At 32.1% G+C, this 17,700-nt stretch overlaps 1 protein-coding gene across 1 annotated transcript in view; it reads left to right on the forward strand.

Annotated features, from left to right (window-relative positions):
- Nucleotides 1-11,673: 11,673 nt before the first annotated feature.
- Nucleotides 11,674-17,700, forward strand: part of LOC129216543 (galanin receptor type 1-like) — a gene marked incomplete at its 5' end in the record, with an annotated part of 82,363 nt that continues 76,336 nt past the window's right edge. Inside the window, 2 exons of the mRNA XM_054850758.1 lie at nucleotides 11,674-11,721; nucleotides 13,173-13,227. Coding sequence (XP_054706733.1) covers nucleotides 11,674-11,721; nucleotides 13,173-13,227 — 103 coding nt within the window. The remainder of the gene's footprint in view (nucleotides 11,722-13,172; nucleotides 13,228-17,700) is intronic.

The raw sequence follows: 17,700 nt of genomic DNA on the forward strand, positions 1-17,700 counted from the left end.
TAATAATTCCCTCAAACAGATTAGACTATCGATTTTCTCAGAGTTTGAAATCTGAAACTTTTCTAAAAACAGGTAGCATTAAAAATCATATCTTTACAATGTGCTAATGATTTATCATAAGGGTTATACTTCAGAAAGCGTAACTTTTATGTCATGCGCCTTTTACAGAAAAAACTTTACGAAACAATTTATTTAACAATGAGTTTTAATTTCATAAAAAATATATCTATTTAAACTCGCCAACAAGTTTTTAATAATAATTTTTATTTTAGTATATTTTTGGTTCACAACATGTGAATTATCAACTCCGTGGCATTCCACATACCTTGTGTGACTGTTTATGTTGCTTAATAATTTGTTTAATTAAAAATACATACTTATTTATTTATTATTCCTTTCACAAGTGTCTCAAATACTAATTATTTAAGTATATTTAATTTTTTAATTTTGTGTTTTAGTTCGTTTTATAAGGAGAAGTCATGTCACACAATAAATACTCACCTCCAAAAAGTCACCAAATACTCATATTGACCTAAACTCAAAATGCCATTCCTCATTAACACGTGGAAGTAATGACATCAAATTTTATTTCCCGTGATAGAACGGAGCCCCCTTGTTTATTTTTAACCATAGTTGAAGTTATGATATTTTTGTCGAAAACCAAGAAGATATATTTTGCTTTAAAAACTTAGTCTGGTTATTCTGACGTCTCACCTACATGAACTTGTTTGAAATTCAATTGTTTGCTGTGCACTCAAAAAGGTCTACCTACTGGTAAAACAGTTTAACAAACGGTAATTTTACTGTTATCTATAAAAATTGATACATTGAAAATAACTAAAAACGTCAAATAAAAAAAAAACATACATTATTTCGGCTCTCTTAAAAAGTGCCAATTCGTTTCCGAAATTTGCAAAGTTTTTTGTTGTTTCTTTCCCGAAAGAGCATGTTTAAAAACATAAGATTTGAACATTTTTAAAACAACTTTTAAAAGTTTTATGTTTTTTTTTTGAGCAATCACGATTGCTTATTGCTTTCATTTGACTGTTTTGATGTGCTATCATTTTATTTTCCCACCAGCACCCTCTGCAGCATCACCGTCTACCGGCTCCTCACGATGCTGCTCCTATAGCGAGAACCGTCTCGAGGTTGCGTCAATATCCTACACTTACAAGCATGCATACACGCACCTACACACACACACACACACATATATATATATATACATACATACATCTACACTCACCTATACAAACACATACATACAGACACCTGCACACAGACACAAACCCATATGCCCGCACACAAACACACATACCCCACACACACGCCTACATACATACACATACACACACTCGTGATTTCGAAAAACATAATTTGAATTAAAGATGTCAAAATTCAAATTATTTTTTTTACACTTATTTTTACCGGTGCCCCAAATTCAGTTTCATTTTTTAAGCTTTTGCACATGACAAAACAAGTGATGGAATGACATTCACTAATGCCATTAGCGCCGAGCGCAATATTTAATTCGCTTCTTTACTCAATTGTACTGGGCACAATATGGTTGATAGGAAGCGTAGAGCACAATACTTAATTCGCTTCTTAATTATCATAATCTGGAAACGCGGTAGACAGTAAGCATAAGCATTCGGCGAGCCAGGGGAGGAGCGTGCCAAAGTTCATCACTTGACGTCATTAAGACCACGCCTTGTTTGAAAAATCGAACATGTAAAAAAAATAATTAAACATTAAACGTTTTAGAAATAAAAGTTTTTCTTCATCTATGTTTATTATTATTATTATTCTATCAACTTTAGTGACTAAAAGTAGTACTTTTGACTGACGGAAACAACTCCATTTTCGCATTCGTTGGTTTAGACCGGTGCTAGCGATATATTCAGAGTTCATAAAAAGTATCCAAACTTCATTAATTACTTTCATTAGTTCAAGGTTCAAGCTTCAATGATGGATCATTCCATACAGATTCAACGGATGAGTTCGCTCGACCATTTTTAATTTTTTTGAAACTCATATCCCAAAAAGATGCATATGAATGATGTTTAAAACCACTTTTATTTTTTCTCTAACCTTAACCCTTGGTTCTTTAGGGGTCCTCAAAAGTGATTTTCGCAGTCAAAAACGGGACCTTTAGACCTTTGCATTTTGGTCAAAATCTATTTGAATTACATTTATGGCAGTTAATTTTACGCTTTGATGTTAAAGTTCATAAGATGATAGTCTCACATGCTAAGTTACGAGGCTGTAACTTAATAGTTAAAGTAATGGCAACAGGTTGAAGTTCAAGGTCAAATGTAAAATTTTTACTCATTTCAAAGTGTCATAACTCGCTTAGGGGACGGAAACACAAAATGAAATATGGCAAAAACTAATCACTGGAGTCACACTAATGAGAAAATATAGCTGTAATTGTGTTTTATTTACCCTTTATAAATTACAGCCCCTCAAAGATCAGAAAGTTGAGAAAAATGACATTTTTAGAGCCCTAAAAACCAAAAGGGGATGGAGTTAAAAATGAAATTTCTTGACCAATTCAATATTCCATTCGAGTTCTATACATGTTATATATATTGTTTTGTGTATTTCTTTTGTAAAAATGATACAGGTCTTTGAAATTGAGCAATTTTGCTAGTTAATTCACGCACTAAAACAGAAATAAAAAGTGTGAAAACTTCATTGCACCTTCTTAAATTTCGTATATTGTGTTCTATGTAAAATACTGAAAAAACATAATGTAAGTATAAAAATAATTATTTAATTTGAAAACTTAGAAATATTTGGACATAAATGAGTAGTTCATACATGACAGCTTAAGTAGTTAATTTATAGACTATCTACACACACAAATTTTCAATACATACAAACATACGCTCTGTACATTAACTTATGTAACTTGCCTAAACACATGCAAAAGCATTATCTACATAGTTGAAAGGGAAAAAAAGCTGAGTTTTTCATTTCTTGCTTCAGTGTAGTTTTAAGAAAATGAACTCACACAGTAGTACAATAGTTCTGGTGGTGACACAGCATGTGGCGTACTGAAATACTTTACTCAAATACACAACAAAAATAGAAAGTGATAAAGTTTGGGTACTAGATTTAATGGAGATTTATGAAGACACCAAAAGATAAGGGTTTGATGAATGAGTGCTGGTTTATTGTCACAATAAAAACATTATATGCCATGATCAAAAAAAGTATAGTGGTGTGTACATAAATTATAGCCATTACTAGAATAAATACTGTTTGACCTTGCTGATCAGCAAAAAGATTAAAATGATAATTTACATATCAGAATTAAAATATGATGAGCATTCAAAAATTATTATACTACATTTTAGCTTTAAACTATTGCAGCACAGGTGATCTATTTACAGATGATATGGAATGCTACAAAAATAAATCAAACATACAACCTCTAATGTCCAGACGCACGTGGATCGACGACACTTTCACTTTTCTAACTCAAAGTGCTATTTTCACAAGAAAAACACACAAATCGCCCCGCACACGATTTGGTGAACGGTTGTTGATTTTCTTTTAGCGCTTTTTATTACTGGATAGTTAAATACTTTCCCGATGCATGAGGATCTCCATTCGTGAGCATTGTGCTCATTAGATGCACGTGAGCCGGCAAGGAAACTTTGACCGTTCTTTCTATCTTTCCATAAGGCGTCTGCAAAAAATCAGGCGATCAAATCAGGGATCCGGATCTCCACATAAAGATCACTAAGCAGCATCGGCGGTTGTTGAGGTATATTTGTAACACTTCCAAAAATTCTCTTTTACACCATTGCAGCTGAGACAGTTCCACACAAGTTGTGTGCGTGACCCCCGAACACCAAAAAGTGCCGGGGAGTCGATGAGACTTCTTAACAAAACTACATTCTTGTAGAAAATTCCACGAATTACTGAAGAGTCGGAAAAACTGAGACCACGCCGGAATCTCACAATTAACTGTGCGGTTGCAGTTACAGATGGTCAAAACCGCGAGGTAGAAAAAGCAGCTTGGTGCGATAGAGTTATCACATGCGTGGAGGATGAAAATGCAGTTGGGGACAGGTGTGGCAAATCATGATTGTCACATTCCTCCCCCCCAAGAAAAAATCACGTAAAAGGTTAAATAGGCATTTCTTGAATAATCACCCGAAAATGAAAACATGAAAATTTGGTATATATAGAATACAACATGACAAACAATCAATACACAAATAAACCAGCAAAAATGTATACGTAAACACAAAACATAGGTAATACACATAATACCAGAAGTCACTTTAGACTTTCGTAAAAAATCTATTTAATGGCTAAAAAGACAAAAAACCAGCGTGAACTTCGATTAAATATGTTAAAAGGAAAAAAAAAAAATTCAATCACCCATAACAATTTTTTTTTTTTTTTTTTTTTTTTTTTAATACAGTACTATGTTGGACAAATTCTAATTATCTTCCATCACTTGCAATTTGCCAGACTGATTAACTTTTGACACATGAAGTAGTGAATTTCAATTGAATTTTCTCATGAACAAATTTTTTTTTTTTTTTTTTTTTTGCAAATCATAATTTTCATATTCATTTTATGATTTAACTTTCTTAATGCAATGATTGCAAATGATATTTTGCTTATGCGCATAAACTAAAACTTCAGATGTTCAAACAAAATGTAATGCAGCTAAATAATTTTGTATGTTTACATAGAGAAAAAATACATTTTTTGTTTATTTGCCAGTATTCATATTTGGTGGAGTAATGCAGTTCACAAAAAACTTTGTCTCTGTTGATCTATGAAAGCAAGATACCGACTGAAGAATGTGAACACAAGATAAATTTAAAAAAAAAATATTTTTGACACTTTTGAAAAAAATATTTTCTCTACAATCGAAAATTCGGACCAGCCAGACAAAAAACGACTGCGTTTTGTGAGCTCTCAAAACACTAGAAAATACCATTCCCAAAAAATATCAAAAGAGAAGAAAAAAAAATTATGCACTTATCACCTATGTGTTGACAAAACAGATGAGTAAAAATTTCACTATGCAACAAAAACATTTTTTGTGGAAGTTTTTTAATTCATTAATTTGCTAATTGCCATTTATGCGACATCATTGTTTACATCATTTTCATTATATATTTCATTGATACTTTCATTTTGAGCATTTGTCAATTTTGCATTTAGAGGTACTTGTAAAAACAGTTTGCTAACATGGTATTTTTTAATCAAGTCCCTGCTATCATCATGAAATTCAATGAGATAATTGTCATTTCTCAATTTTCTAGTGATTGTATGAGGACCATCATATTTTGCACAAAAGGTGTTTGTGTGAGAAGGTATTTCTACAAATACTTTATCTCCCACTTCAAAGTTAGGAATGGCACGACCCTTAATGTATTTCAGATGTTTAGAAAAATACTCATTTTCATTAAATTTTACCATTTCCCTAGTCTCTAGAATATGTTCTTTGAGCAATTTTAGATATTTAGATGGGCTTTCCCCTTCATTAGATTGAGTAGTCAGTGTAGAAGGTAAGTTCAGATTCCTACCAAAGAATATTTCAGCAGGTGTAAATTTTGCAACAGAATGTTTGGAACTATTATAATGAAGCTTAAAAAAAGTAACCTATCAGAGCACTCACAAACAGAGTTGGACATAGCAGACAGGCTTTCTTTCATTATTCTGTGAGTCCTTTCAATAACCCCGTTACTCTGTGGATAGTATATAGATGAATTTCTATGCTCAATATTGAGTGATTTCAAAAAATGTTCTAATTCCAAAGACTTGAAGTTAGGAGCATTGTCAGACAGCAGAGTCTTTGGAATTCCAAAACGTGAGAAATACTGATTCAAGGTGGAAATTATGGTGGAAGATTTAATGTTGTTTAAGGGTACAGCTTCCAAATACCTGGAAAAATGATCAATGATTGTTAAAATATAAAATTTTTGATCGTGTGACCTAGGTAGTTTTCCCACAACATCAATTGCAATTACTTCCCCACAGGTGAGATCTCTCTTTTGAATAAATTTTGTTGTTGTCAATTTTGCCTTAGGTTTATTTTCCATGCAAGCACTACAGTTGTTACAAAAGTTTTTTGTGTCTTTTAGCATCCCGTACCAGGAGTAAGTCTTCTTAAGAAAATCATATGTTTTAGTAATACCAAAATGTGAAGCATGTGCAGACTTAAGGCATTCTAAGATTAAAGAGTTTGGCATGAAAATTCTGACTAAAGTTCTATGTGGCTTGTGTTTTGGGTTTATTCTGATCATAAGTACATTGTTATCCTTATTAATAAAAAATTTCTTACAAATAAATTCATCGTTGGCATCTAGTTTGTCAATAATACATTTCGTATCTTTAGACTCCCTTTGTTTTTTGGCTATGTTTTCCAAAGTTAAATTAGGATTTGCCTCAAAGATATTAATGTTGTTTACAACCAAATTAGAACTAATTACTCTTGAAAGATAATCAGAAGGATTTTTTATGCCTATTATGTGTTCAAGTCTGTAGTTAAATTGCTGCAAATACATAAACCATCTTGCAACAATCTCAGGTTGCTTATCCAATTTCAAATGATATGTTAAAGGTTTTGCATCAGTTAATATTACAAAAGATTTCCCCCCAAGAAGATGTTGTTGAAAATGTTTAACAGAATCATAAATAGCCAGCAATTCTCTTCTAATTGAAGGATATCTAGATTCTGAGGGTAAAAGTTGTCTTGAATAGAATTCGACTGGAAAAAATTTATTGTCATGCTTTTGCATGAGAATTTCACAAAGAGCAATTTTACTAGCATCCGTTACAAGATAAAGTGTTTCTGATTCGACAATATTTTTCAAAGTAGGTTTTTTTAGCAGAGCATGCTGAATGGTATTAAAAGCTTCCTGACACTCATCATCCCATATAAATGTAGAATTTTTTTTTTGTTAATTTTACAATTGGATGGACAATCTTAGCAAAGTCATAAATCATGTGACGAAAATAATTGATCATTCCAAGAAAAGCTTGGACCTGTTTTACATTTTTAGGAATAGGTAATTCCAACAATTTAGTTACATTATCAGAAGATGGTGAAAAGCCATTTTTATGTACATTAAATCCCAGATAGGTTATTTCCTGTTTACAAAGTTGTAATTTCGCAGGATCGAGTGTTAAATTAAACTGAATAAATCTGTCAAAAACTTTTTGAAGCCATGAACAAAGTTCCTGAATTGAATTCCTTGCAACAATAATATCGTCGAGAAAAAACTGTACATTGGGACCCTTGATATCTCCTAGGCATTTTAGAATCAAACTATGAAAATACGACGTTGAATTGACACTGCCAAAAGGTAATTGTTTAGGAGCAAAATTTCCTAATTCACAACAAAATGCAAGCTTGTGTACATCTTCATCCCTAAGTTGAATTTGGAAGAATGCCGACTTTAAGTCAAGTACACAATAATATTCCTTTCCAGCTATGTCGTGTAAAATGTCTGTAATCAAAGGTAAACAAATTTTGAACGACTGAGTGACGCAATTTAAGAGACGATAATCTATTACCATTCTGAATTTTTGTTTTTTAGGATCGACCTCAAATGGTTTTTTTCTTACAAAAATGACCGGAAAACAATAATTTGAAGAACTTGGGATGATAATTTCAGAGTCGAGTAAATTTTTTATTTCCTGCTTGGCAAAATCCTTTGCAATGCTAGGAATCGGGTATGGTTTTGATTGAATTGGAAAATTATGCAACAAATTAAATTCAGGTGTGACAGCATTAGTCGAGCCAAGAGTTTGGTAAGACTTTGAAAACACCCTACTGTTTTCCATAAGTAAATTAAGAATATTACTCCTATCAGGTTCCTTAAGGTGTTCGATATTGAAGTCAGATTCATCGAGTTCTTTTTTTCTTAATTCAACTACCTCTTGCATGGTTAGACTGTTTACATGGTAATTATGCTCAGTAGAAGCAAAAATATTGTCATAGTCGACATTTTCAAGATTTCCAATTTTTGTATTCTTATTCACGACAATGGTCTTATTAGAATTATTTTCAATTATTGTGATTATTTTCCCATCATTGACAGTATGAAGAGATTCAGAAATTGTGTAATTCAATTTGTTCTTAAGAGGGTTTAAGATGAGATGAGTCTTTAGCGACAAAGATTTTGGAACAGAAAGTGCTACAATTTTGGAAGAATTTGGTTCCAAAGTTATCTTTTCAAAAGTTTTTGCAACAACTTCCTCAGAAGGAGCTTTTAAAATGTTATTGCAAGCATTACTATTATTTGGAGATTCTTCGAAAAAGTCAAATTTGTCATTCCCCATAATTAATTGCTTATTTGGGATGTCTAAAAGAACTTGGTTGGATTGTATAAAGTCATATCCGAGAATAATTTTGTATTTATATTTCCAATTATTTTGAGTGATAAAAAAAACATTACTGAACCATTTATTGTTGATCTTGAATTTAGAAGAAACTGCAGATAATATGGTACAGAAATATTGTCAATGGTGTGAATTTTGACGGATCTAGAAATATAACTAACTTTGGCATGATTTTTTATTAAAGTTAGTGTACTAGGTTCAACCAGCGATAAGTTGGCACCCGTATCAATAAGAGCAGGCACACAAAAATTTCCAAAATTTAGATTAATAATGGGCAATGAATCAGAGTTCGACCCCTCACATGACATTACATGTTTCTCCATCACCTCATTTGGAGTCTGTGGGTGGTCTTGTGTCATAATGTTGTCAACTTTGTGATGGTCATTGAATTTATTTTGTTTTGAAAAATTTTGGTTCGCAAAATCATCAGCATGGGTCCTTGTGGACAAATTGTTTGAAAATGAATCACAAGAACCCCTAACTAGTTTAAAGAATTAGAATTGCTCCCATGAAAATTTTCCTTAGCAAAATTTGAGTTATAAAATCTCTTCCCCCTATTGTTCCTGTTCTTTGCTTTGAAAGAATTTTGATTTCTCCTGTTTGGGTTATACCAACAATCAGCAGTACTATGTCTTTTATGGCAGATCCCACAGGAAATTCTTTCCACATTTGATCTCTGTCTACTTCCCTGTTTGAAAAATTGACGACCCCTAGAGAATGATCCCTGGACATTATTTACATTCTTGCTCTGAGTGTCTTCTAATTTTTTGTTAGCTCCTGAATTGCCTTGTTATTTTCAATTTGGTTTTTTAGAATCATTTCGATTTCAGAATTTTTTGAAACATTGTTGCAAACTAAATCTGTATTGTTAAGTGCAGATTCAATATTTTTTGCAGCCTTAGCTACCTCATCAAATTTGGTGAGACCTGACTTAATAATATCAAGTTTAATATCTGGTCGGAGAGCATCAATTAATTTTTGCGACTTTAATTTCTCAGACAAAATTATGATCTCTGATGAAGAATTATCATTTAAGTCAACATACTGGGCAGTAATTGTTGATATTTCATCGACCAGGTCAGAAACAGACTGATTTGGCTTTTGATGAAGGTTGGAGAATTTTGTCATAATTTCAGAAAAATTTGATGTTTTTGAAAATTTGTTCTTAAGCGCCTTTGAGAGATTTTTAAAATTATCTAACTTCAGATTTTTAGAGGCATTACTTATGAATTGAAGTGCTTTTCCTGTTAAATTTAGCTTAAGAATGAGGAATTTTCTGTCCGAAGACCAATTTTCAAGCTGTGCAACTTGTTCAATATTTTCCAAGAAAAATTCTAAATTTTCCCCTTCTTCTCCAGAAAACTTTTCTATATTATATGCTAGCGACATATTTGTTACACTACTATGACTCCCCTTTTTGTTTGCCATGATGTAAATACAGGTGAAAACACAAATTCAATTTAACAAGAAATCATACATAGAAAAACAAATCCCCCAAAATTTTGCATCACATAAAATTCAATAAAATTATACTATCATTTCATGATACTGAAGGAAAGATTGTAAAACATATCTGAAATACCATCATTCAACAATTCAATATGATCAAAATTTACCATGAGATACAATGTGTGATACCATGCAATATCACTTCAATACACATTTTTTTTGTTTTTTTTACTGCTACCCCTTACAGTTTGCATAAATGCACATATACGAAAAAGTTCATTTTAACCACAATATGGAAAAATATTTGTAGGATGATTGAAAAAACTTGTATTTTGAAATTAACATTTTGTTACTAACAAATTTTTTTTTTTTGAAAAAAATTGTTTCAAACAGCCAATAACCCGGCACGAAACCAAACGGCACCAATGATAAAGATTTTGGTACTAGATTTAATGGAGATTTATGAAGACACCAAAAGATAAGGGTTTGATGAATGAGTGCTGGTTTATTGTCACAATAAAAACATTATATGCCATGATCAAAAAAAGTATAGTGGTGTGTACATAAATTATAGCCATTACTAGAATAAATACTGTTTGACCTTGCTGATCAGCAAAAAGATTAAAATGATAATTTACATATCAGAATTAAAATATGATGAGCATTCAAAAATTATTATACTACATTTTAGCTTTAAACTATTGCAGCACAGGTGATCTATTTACAGATGATATGGAATGTTACAAAAATAAATCAAACATACAACCTCTAATGTCCAGACGCACGTGGATCGACGACACTTTCACTTTTCTAACTCAAAGTGCTATTTTCACAAGAAAAACACACAAATCGCCCCGCACACGATTTGGTGAACGGTTGTTGATTTTCTTTTAGCGCTTTTTATTACTGGATAGTTAAATACTTTCCCGATGCATGAGGATCTCCATTCGTGAGCATTGTGCTCATTAGATACACGTGAGCCGGCAAGGAAACTTTGACCGTTCTTTCTATCTTTCCATAAGGCGTCTGCAAAAATCAGGCGATCAAATCAGGGATCCGGATCTCCACATAAAGATCACTAAGCAGCATCGGCGGTTGTTGAGGTATATTTGTAACACTTCCAAAAATTCTCTTTTACACCATTGCAGCTGAGACAGTTCCACACAAGTTGTGTGCGTGACCCCCGAACACCAAAAAGTGCCGGGGAGTCGATGAGACTTCTTAACAAAACTACATTCTTGTAGAAAATTCCACGAATTACTGAAGAGTCGGAAAAACTGAGACCACGCCGGAATCTCACAATTAACTGTGCGGTTGCAGTTACAGATGGTCAAAACCGCGAGGTAGAAAAAGCAGCTTGGTGCGATAGAGTTATCACATGCGTGGAGGATGAAAATGCAGTTGGGGACAGGTGTGGCAAATCATGATTGTCACAGAAAGAACTTTCTTAATTTATGTAATCACGAAACGGATGTCAACTTGAGAGCTGAATGGCATTTCTATGCAATATCACACGGTAATGGACATAGTAACAGAATCTGAAGATCCGTAAAAAGAATTGATACTACTAAGACTAGCTTGCAAAGAACTACTAGAAGTCACATTTTAGTAGTTCTTTGCAAGCTAGTCTTAGTAGTATCAATTCTTTTTACGGATCTTTTTACGGAAGTCACATTTTAATTCCTACAGAAACGTATACCTTCTGCATTTTCGCTACTAAATATTGCATGTATCCTTGTGAGCATTCAGTATATTAAACTAGCTGAAAAAATGCTACACGAAAGGTTTGACTCTGCAAATAAAATTCCCAATACAACATTTAATCACTGCTTTATGCCACCGTATTTAAATATTATCACTGTAAAATTATTGTCCCCTAGCAATAAGTATGAAGAATAGCGTGTTACTAAAAAGACTATCAAAGGAAAATGCCCATTATTGTCAAAAAAGTTCTTACATAGCTTCTCTTGATCACTAAATTTAGAACACCTGTCATTGTCTTGCTCCTAGTACATTTTCGAAGTATCAAATTATAAATGTGCCTTGGTAAAGCATTTTAAAACGCCATATACTTGAGTCACCATTACAACTATAGGACTACTAGGTGAGTTCATTTTTTCAAAACTACACTCAAACAAGAAAAAAAAAACGCACTTTTCAAAATTTAAATTTTGTATATATAATGTTTTTGCATATGTTTAAGTCAATTTAGATATGTTAATGTACAGATCATATAATTGTGTGTATTGAAAATTTGTGTGTGTAGATAGTCTATAAATTAACTACTGAGGCTGTCAATCAAGTATGAACTACTCGTTCATGTCCAAATATTTCTAAGTTATCCAATTAAAATAGTTTTTTTTATACTTAAAATATGTTTTTTTCAGTATAATATATTATATAGGCCATTTAAGAAAGTGCAATGAAGTTTTCACACTTTTTATTTCTGTTTTAGTGCGTAAATTAACTAGCAAAATTGCTCAATTTCAAAGACCTGTATCTTTTTCACAAACCAAATACACAAAACAATATATATAAAATGTATAGTACTTGAACGGAATATTCGATTGGCCAAGAAATTTCATTTTTAATTTCATCCCCTTTTGGTTTACAGGGGTCTAAAAATGTCATTTTTCTCAATTTTCTGATCTTTGAGGGGCTGTAATTTGTAAAGGGTAAACAAACACACAATTACAGCTATATTTTCTCATTAGTGTCACTCCAGTGATTAGTTTTTGCCATATTTCATTTTGTGTTTCCGTCCCCTAAGTGAGTTAGGACCCTTTGAAATAAGCAAAAATTTTACATTTGACCTTGAACTTTAACCTATACCATTATTTTAATTATTAAGTTACACCCACGTAACTCAGCATGTGAGACTATCATTTTATGCACTTTAACATCAAAGCGTAAAATTAACTGCCATAAATGTAATTCAAATAGATTTTGGCCAAAATGAAAAGGTCTAAAAGTCCCATTTTGACTGCAAAAATCACTTTTGATGACCCCTAAAAAATCAAGGGTTAAGGTTAGAGAAAAAATAAAAGTGGTTTTAACCATCATTCATATTCATCTTTTTGGGATATGAGTTTCAAAGAAATTAGAAATGGTCGAGCGGACTCATCCGTTGAATCTATATGGAATGACCCTTATGTTAAAGCACAAGTCTTAAAAATTCAAGATTATTTATTTTTACATAAAATTTTACCGTATAACTCTAATCATGATTTCAAAACTTACTCAATTGCCTGAAAAGGACTGCATCACAGCAAGTGATTACGGTCATATACAAAGGCACAAGCACAGAATTTAATTGCATAAATAATTCTAACAATCTTCAGGATGGAATACCATTTTGTGAAGTAACATTTCAATTGCATACCAAGTATGTTAAAAGTTTGAAGTACGAACTGTAATTCTATACATTTAAAATACATTTTGAAACGTAAGCTGTTTTTTCCCCTACTTTCCCCTTCCATCTTTTGTGATTTTTTTTTATTGCACTGGACATAGTTATGTATAGTTCTGCTATTCTCTAAATCAAATGCTAACTCACAGACTGTGTTTCAGGTTGCAAAAATAACCATTCCTTGCAGTAAAATTAGAATTTCGCGAGTGAAAATTGGGGGCAAATGACAATTTCAAAGACTTTAAGTATTCCTCGAAAACAATAACGCAAGAAAGAGACAATAAGACAGTTCAAAGCATATGAACCAATCTCTTTTTGTACTGTTCAGAGACATAAAAACAAGCCAATGTTTTTTTATGATTTTTGCAAGATACCGTTTTTTTTTTTTTTTTTTTACTAGCACTCTGTTACAACTAGCAAGTATGCAGTCCATTTGCACGTTATGAGCATATTTGACTGCATTAAGAAGCAGAAACAGCATCGGTTCCTAGAATTTCAATGTGTTTAATTAAAATCAACTGGCAGTAATATTTTACGTATAGGGGAGTCGGTATTGTGTATATCATATTATTAAAATGCTAAACTTTATATCCCTGTTTTAAAAAGTTTTACTGGTAGAACATCCGTTTCACCGTGTTTTCAAAAGATATCAAAGATCCTACTAAAGTAAAATTTTAAGTCAATTTATTTTTTTTAATGGTTTATGAAATTTTATTCAATAGTCACCATTAAAATTTAAAAACAAAATTGTACCATAAAAACAGCTGTTTACGAAAAGTGAATCCTAAACCGAAACTATTTTCTAAGTATAATTATAAACATGCAAATAAAAGGTGGTGGAAATTTCAAATCAATATGCAAAGTAGTTTTCTAGAAAAAGGTTTAAAGGTTAAGGAGTTTTTAAAATTAAAGTTTTGAGAAAACCGCGTTTGAAAGTAAAATTGTACTTACGTTTCAATGTATTCCTGCCCCATTAATATTTAAATTGAGTTACTGTTAATCGACATATAAACATGAACTCAATGTCATTTTAGAGCTCTTGATTTGAATATTTTGAATACATAAAAACTTTTTTTAAAAAACGTTTTTAAGGTTTTAGTACTAACTGAATCGTATGGATTAAAACCTTTCTTTTAACCTCTTTCTCTTTCCATTTTCCTATATAAAATATTTAATTTATTAATGAACTCTATTTTTTTTACTTGCCTCATTCTAAGGAATTGTAAGAATATTTTAAAGGGGAAAGGCTTCTTGAATTTTTACCAAGACACGCTAGTTTTGGTAAAAATTCAAGACATTTCAAGAGAAAAATCCAAAACATTTTCGACATTCTTTAGCCTGAAATAGCGCAAAGTTTCGACACGTAAGAAAAACAATTATTTTCATGCATAACTAATTTACATATTTTTGATAGGTAAACTTAAAATTTAATGGTAAAAGAAACAAAAGAAAAGTTAAATTCCAGGGTCAGACACCGCAGCGTCTCTGATAATTTCCTGCGCCTAGAAAAAGTCTTAAAAAGACAAATATAACAAAAACCTGATTTAGAATCCTTCTTCTTGCATTGGTTTAGTCAACAGATTTCCTTACCCTGAGAGGATTTGCGATTCGATCTTGATACATATAAAATGACTGTATCGAAGTCCAATAGATTTTCTATTAAGTCAAGAAATCGAGGTTTTGTCTTTTTTCGAAGTTTTGATCCCGAGGGTTATTATAAATTCTTAGAAGTTATCAGGAACTAGTATCAATTTATTATCTAAAATTATACAAAATGAAGGTATTATTTTGACAGCACGTTGTTGATGTGTCTATTGTTTTCGATATTTTTCCTTGAAGTGGAGCCACAACAATGTTTAAAGAACGTAAATATAACAATTTCAGCAAATTCTAAGAAAAAATTTGCATGAATAAGTGTATTCTACTGATACATAAGATGCAGCATGTGTATTTATCACCTTACTTTCATTTGCTTTTTCTTTGTTTTTTATTATTTATTTTTTTAAATTTTATTTTTGATATTTATTTACTAATTATTGTAATTTCATTTATGAATTTCTATAATAAATTATCGGATCGAAAATTTTCTTTTTTAACACCAGGAAAACATAGTGATAGATTCTCTCCGTCTCCCTCTCTCTCTCTCTTTCGGCCTTCTGTTATGTTCAATATATAAGAAGAGGATAGTGAAAATTCCATAATTTGAGTTTTACTGTGTCACAAAAATACATAAATATTTTTTCTTAAATATTGTGTAATTTTAAGCAAAAGTTTCTCATAAATTCAGAGAAAACAGTTATCCCATTCTTTTTATTAGGATATCAGTTGAAATTCTATTTTATATTGATAAGAACATCCTAATTTAAGGTTTAAAAACAATAAAACCAATTGATGGTGAAAATTGAATAAACACTTTTGTGCCGAAATCTACTAAATAGTTAAATAACGTTTTAGAGCATAGATTTTCAATAAAATTTCACATCGTGTTATGGGATTAAATAGAAGCCCTTTGACAATGCAAGCGATGTGAACTTACAAGCACGTGATAAAAAATGTGCGAAACATGTAGTGTGGCAGAAATAAATCAGAAATAAAATCATTAAATATTTTTCTGCGTTACTGTTAACAATTCTACTAGCTATTTGTAAAAAAGCTATTTATTTTTGAAGCTAAACTTTTTATATGCGGGCTTTGAAATTCTGATCGGAAAACTTTTGTATGATGGAAGTGACGTAGTTGTTTTTCATCCGACAAAAAAGACTCACGTGCGCGTTTCTCGTTTTCTTTCCTTCTTCCTCGTTGCCCGTGGTTGCGTGCACTGCGTTGAGTGCATCTGTTGTTTATAAAAACAGCGTCCGGTCAAAACAATTAAAAAGAGATAGTGGAGGGAGAGTAGATTTCAATTCATGAAGCAAAGATCCCAAGTCATGTGATAGATTTAAAAAAACAATGCTTAAAAGGTTAAACATTAGGCACAAACTTAAACTTGAAGTTAAATATTCGATGGTTGAAGCTATCCAGATTTTTTAAAGGATCAAGTAATAATTTCTTTTTAAACGTTTTAAATTTAAAGTAGAAAAAGAAATTAGAAGGTTGCAATACTTGAAATTTCGTTACAACAGTATAAAGAAAAATCTTGCTAGAAATCCCTTGTTTTTTCGTCTCCTTACAGCTTTTGATTTCAATCATTCGCATATTCAATATTTATCAAGTTCGTGCTTTTTCATAACCAATATACTCCAATTATTTATTTTTTTAATATGCTAGCAAGACATTTTTTCCCCACTAAGAGAGGAAAATGTGCCGGAATACCTGAGTGGTGTCTGAACCCACAACGCTAGTCATAGACAGGTTGCAAAGCAAGACTTTTTACCTTTTAGTCCACAAAGGCCGGTCTTCGTTTATCAAATAAGAGTTTACCAGCTCTAAGCAGATGATGATCTTTACGCATGGTGGTACATCAATGGTACTACATACTCCAGTATTTGTGTAAAGTTATTCCCATCAATACTGTAACCTTTACACAATTTTTTAGTGATTCACATGAACGAATCATTTACTCACATTTTAATTTTTGGCAAATGATGCAGGGTTTTTTCTGTTTTTTTTCCTTGTGTGTGTGCACCACAAAATTTCACTACATTTTATTGCGAAAACTATTTGGTTTTAAAACATCATTTCATTCTTCGAGATATTAGGATTAAAAAACTTCCAAATCCATACAAAATGTGAATAGAAAAAACTTTTTCACGATTTCACAAGGATGCATTTTTTGAGCAATCACGATTGCTTATTGCTTTCATTTGACTGTTTTTGATGTCCTATCATTTTATTTTCCCACCGTCACCCTCTGCACCATCACCTTGGACAGGCGGGCTCCCCACGATGCTGCTCCTATAGCGAAAGCCGTCTCCAGGTTGCATCCATGTCCTACACACACGCGCATACATTCACAACTACACACACACGCGCACATACACACACACACAAACACATACACACACAAACACATACACCTACACACACTTAAACGCATACACACACATACACACACGCATACATACACACACTTACACACAACTACCCACACATTCATGCCTGCACACACACACAAACACATATGCCGACATACACATACGCATACATACACACACATACACACAACTATCCACACATTCCTGCCTGCACACAGACACATATGCCTACACACATACCCCACCACACACACATGCTTATACCCCCCTCCCCCACACTTATGCCAGCACACAGACACAAACACACATACCCCGCACACACAAACACCCCCACACACACAAACACACATGCCTACATACACACACTCGTGATTGCGAAAAACATAATTTGAATTCAAGATGTCAAAATTCAAACTATTTTTTTTTTTTTTTTTGTAACCCGCTTTATGCAAAAATTGAAGCAACATTAAGTAGCATAGGTATAAA

This window comes from Uloborus diversus, chromosome 2 (assembly GCF_026930045.1).
Source record: "Uloborus diversus isolate 005 chromosome 2, Udiv.v.3.1, whole genome shotgun sequence".
Taxonomy (NCBI): Eukaryota; Metazoa; Arthropoda; class Arachnida; order Araneae; family Uloboridae; genus Uloborus; species Uloborus diversus.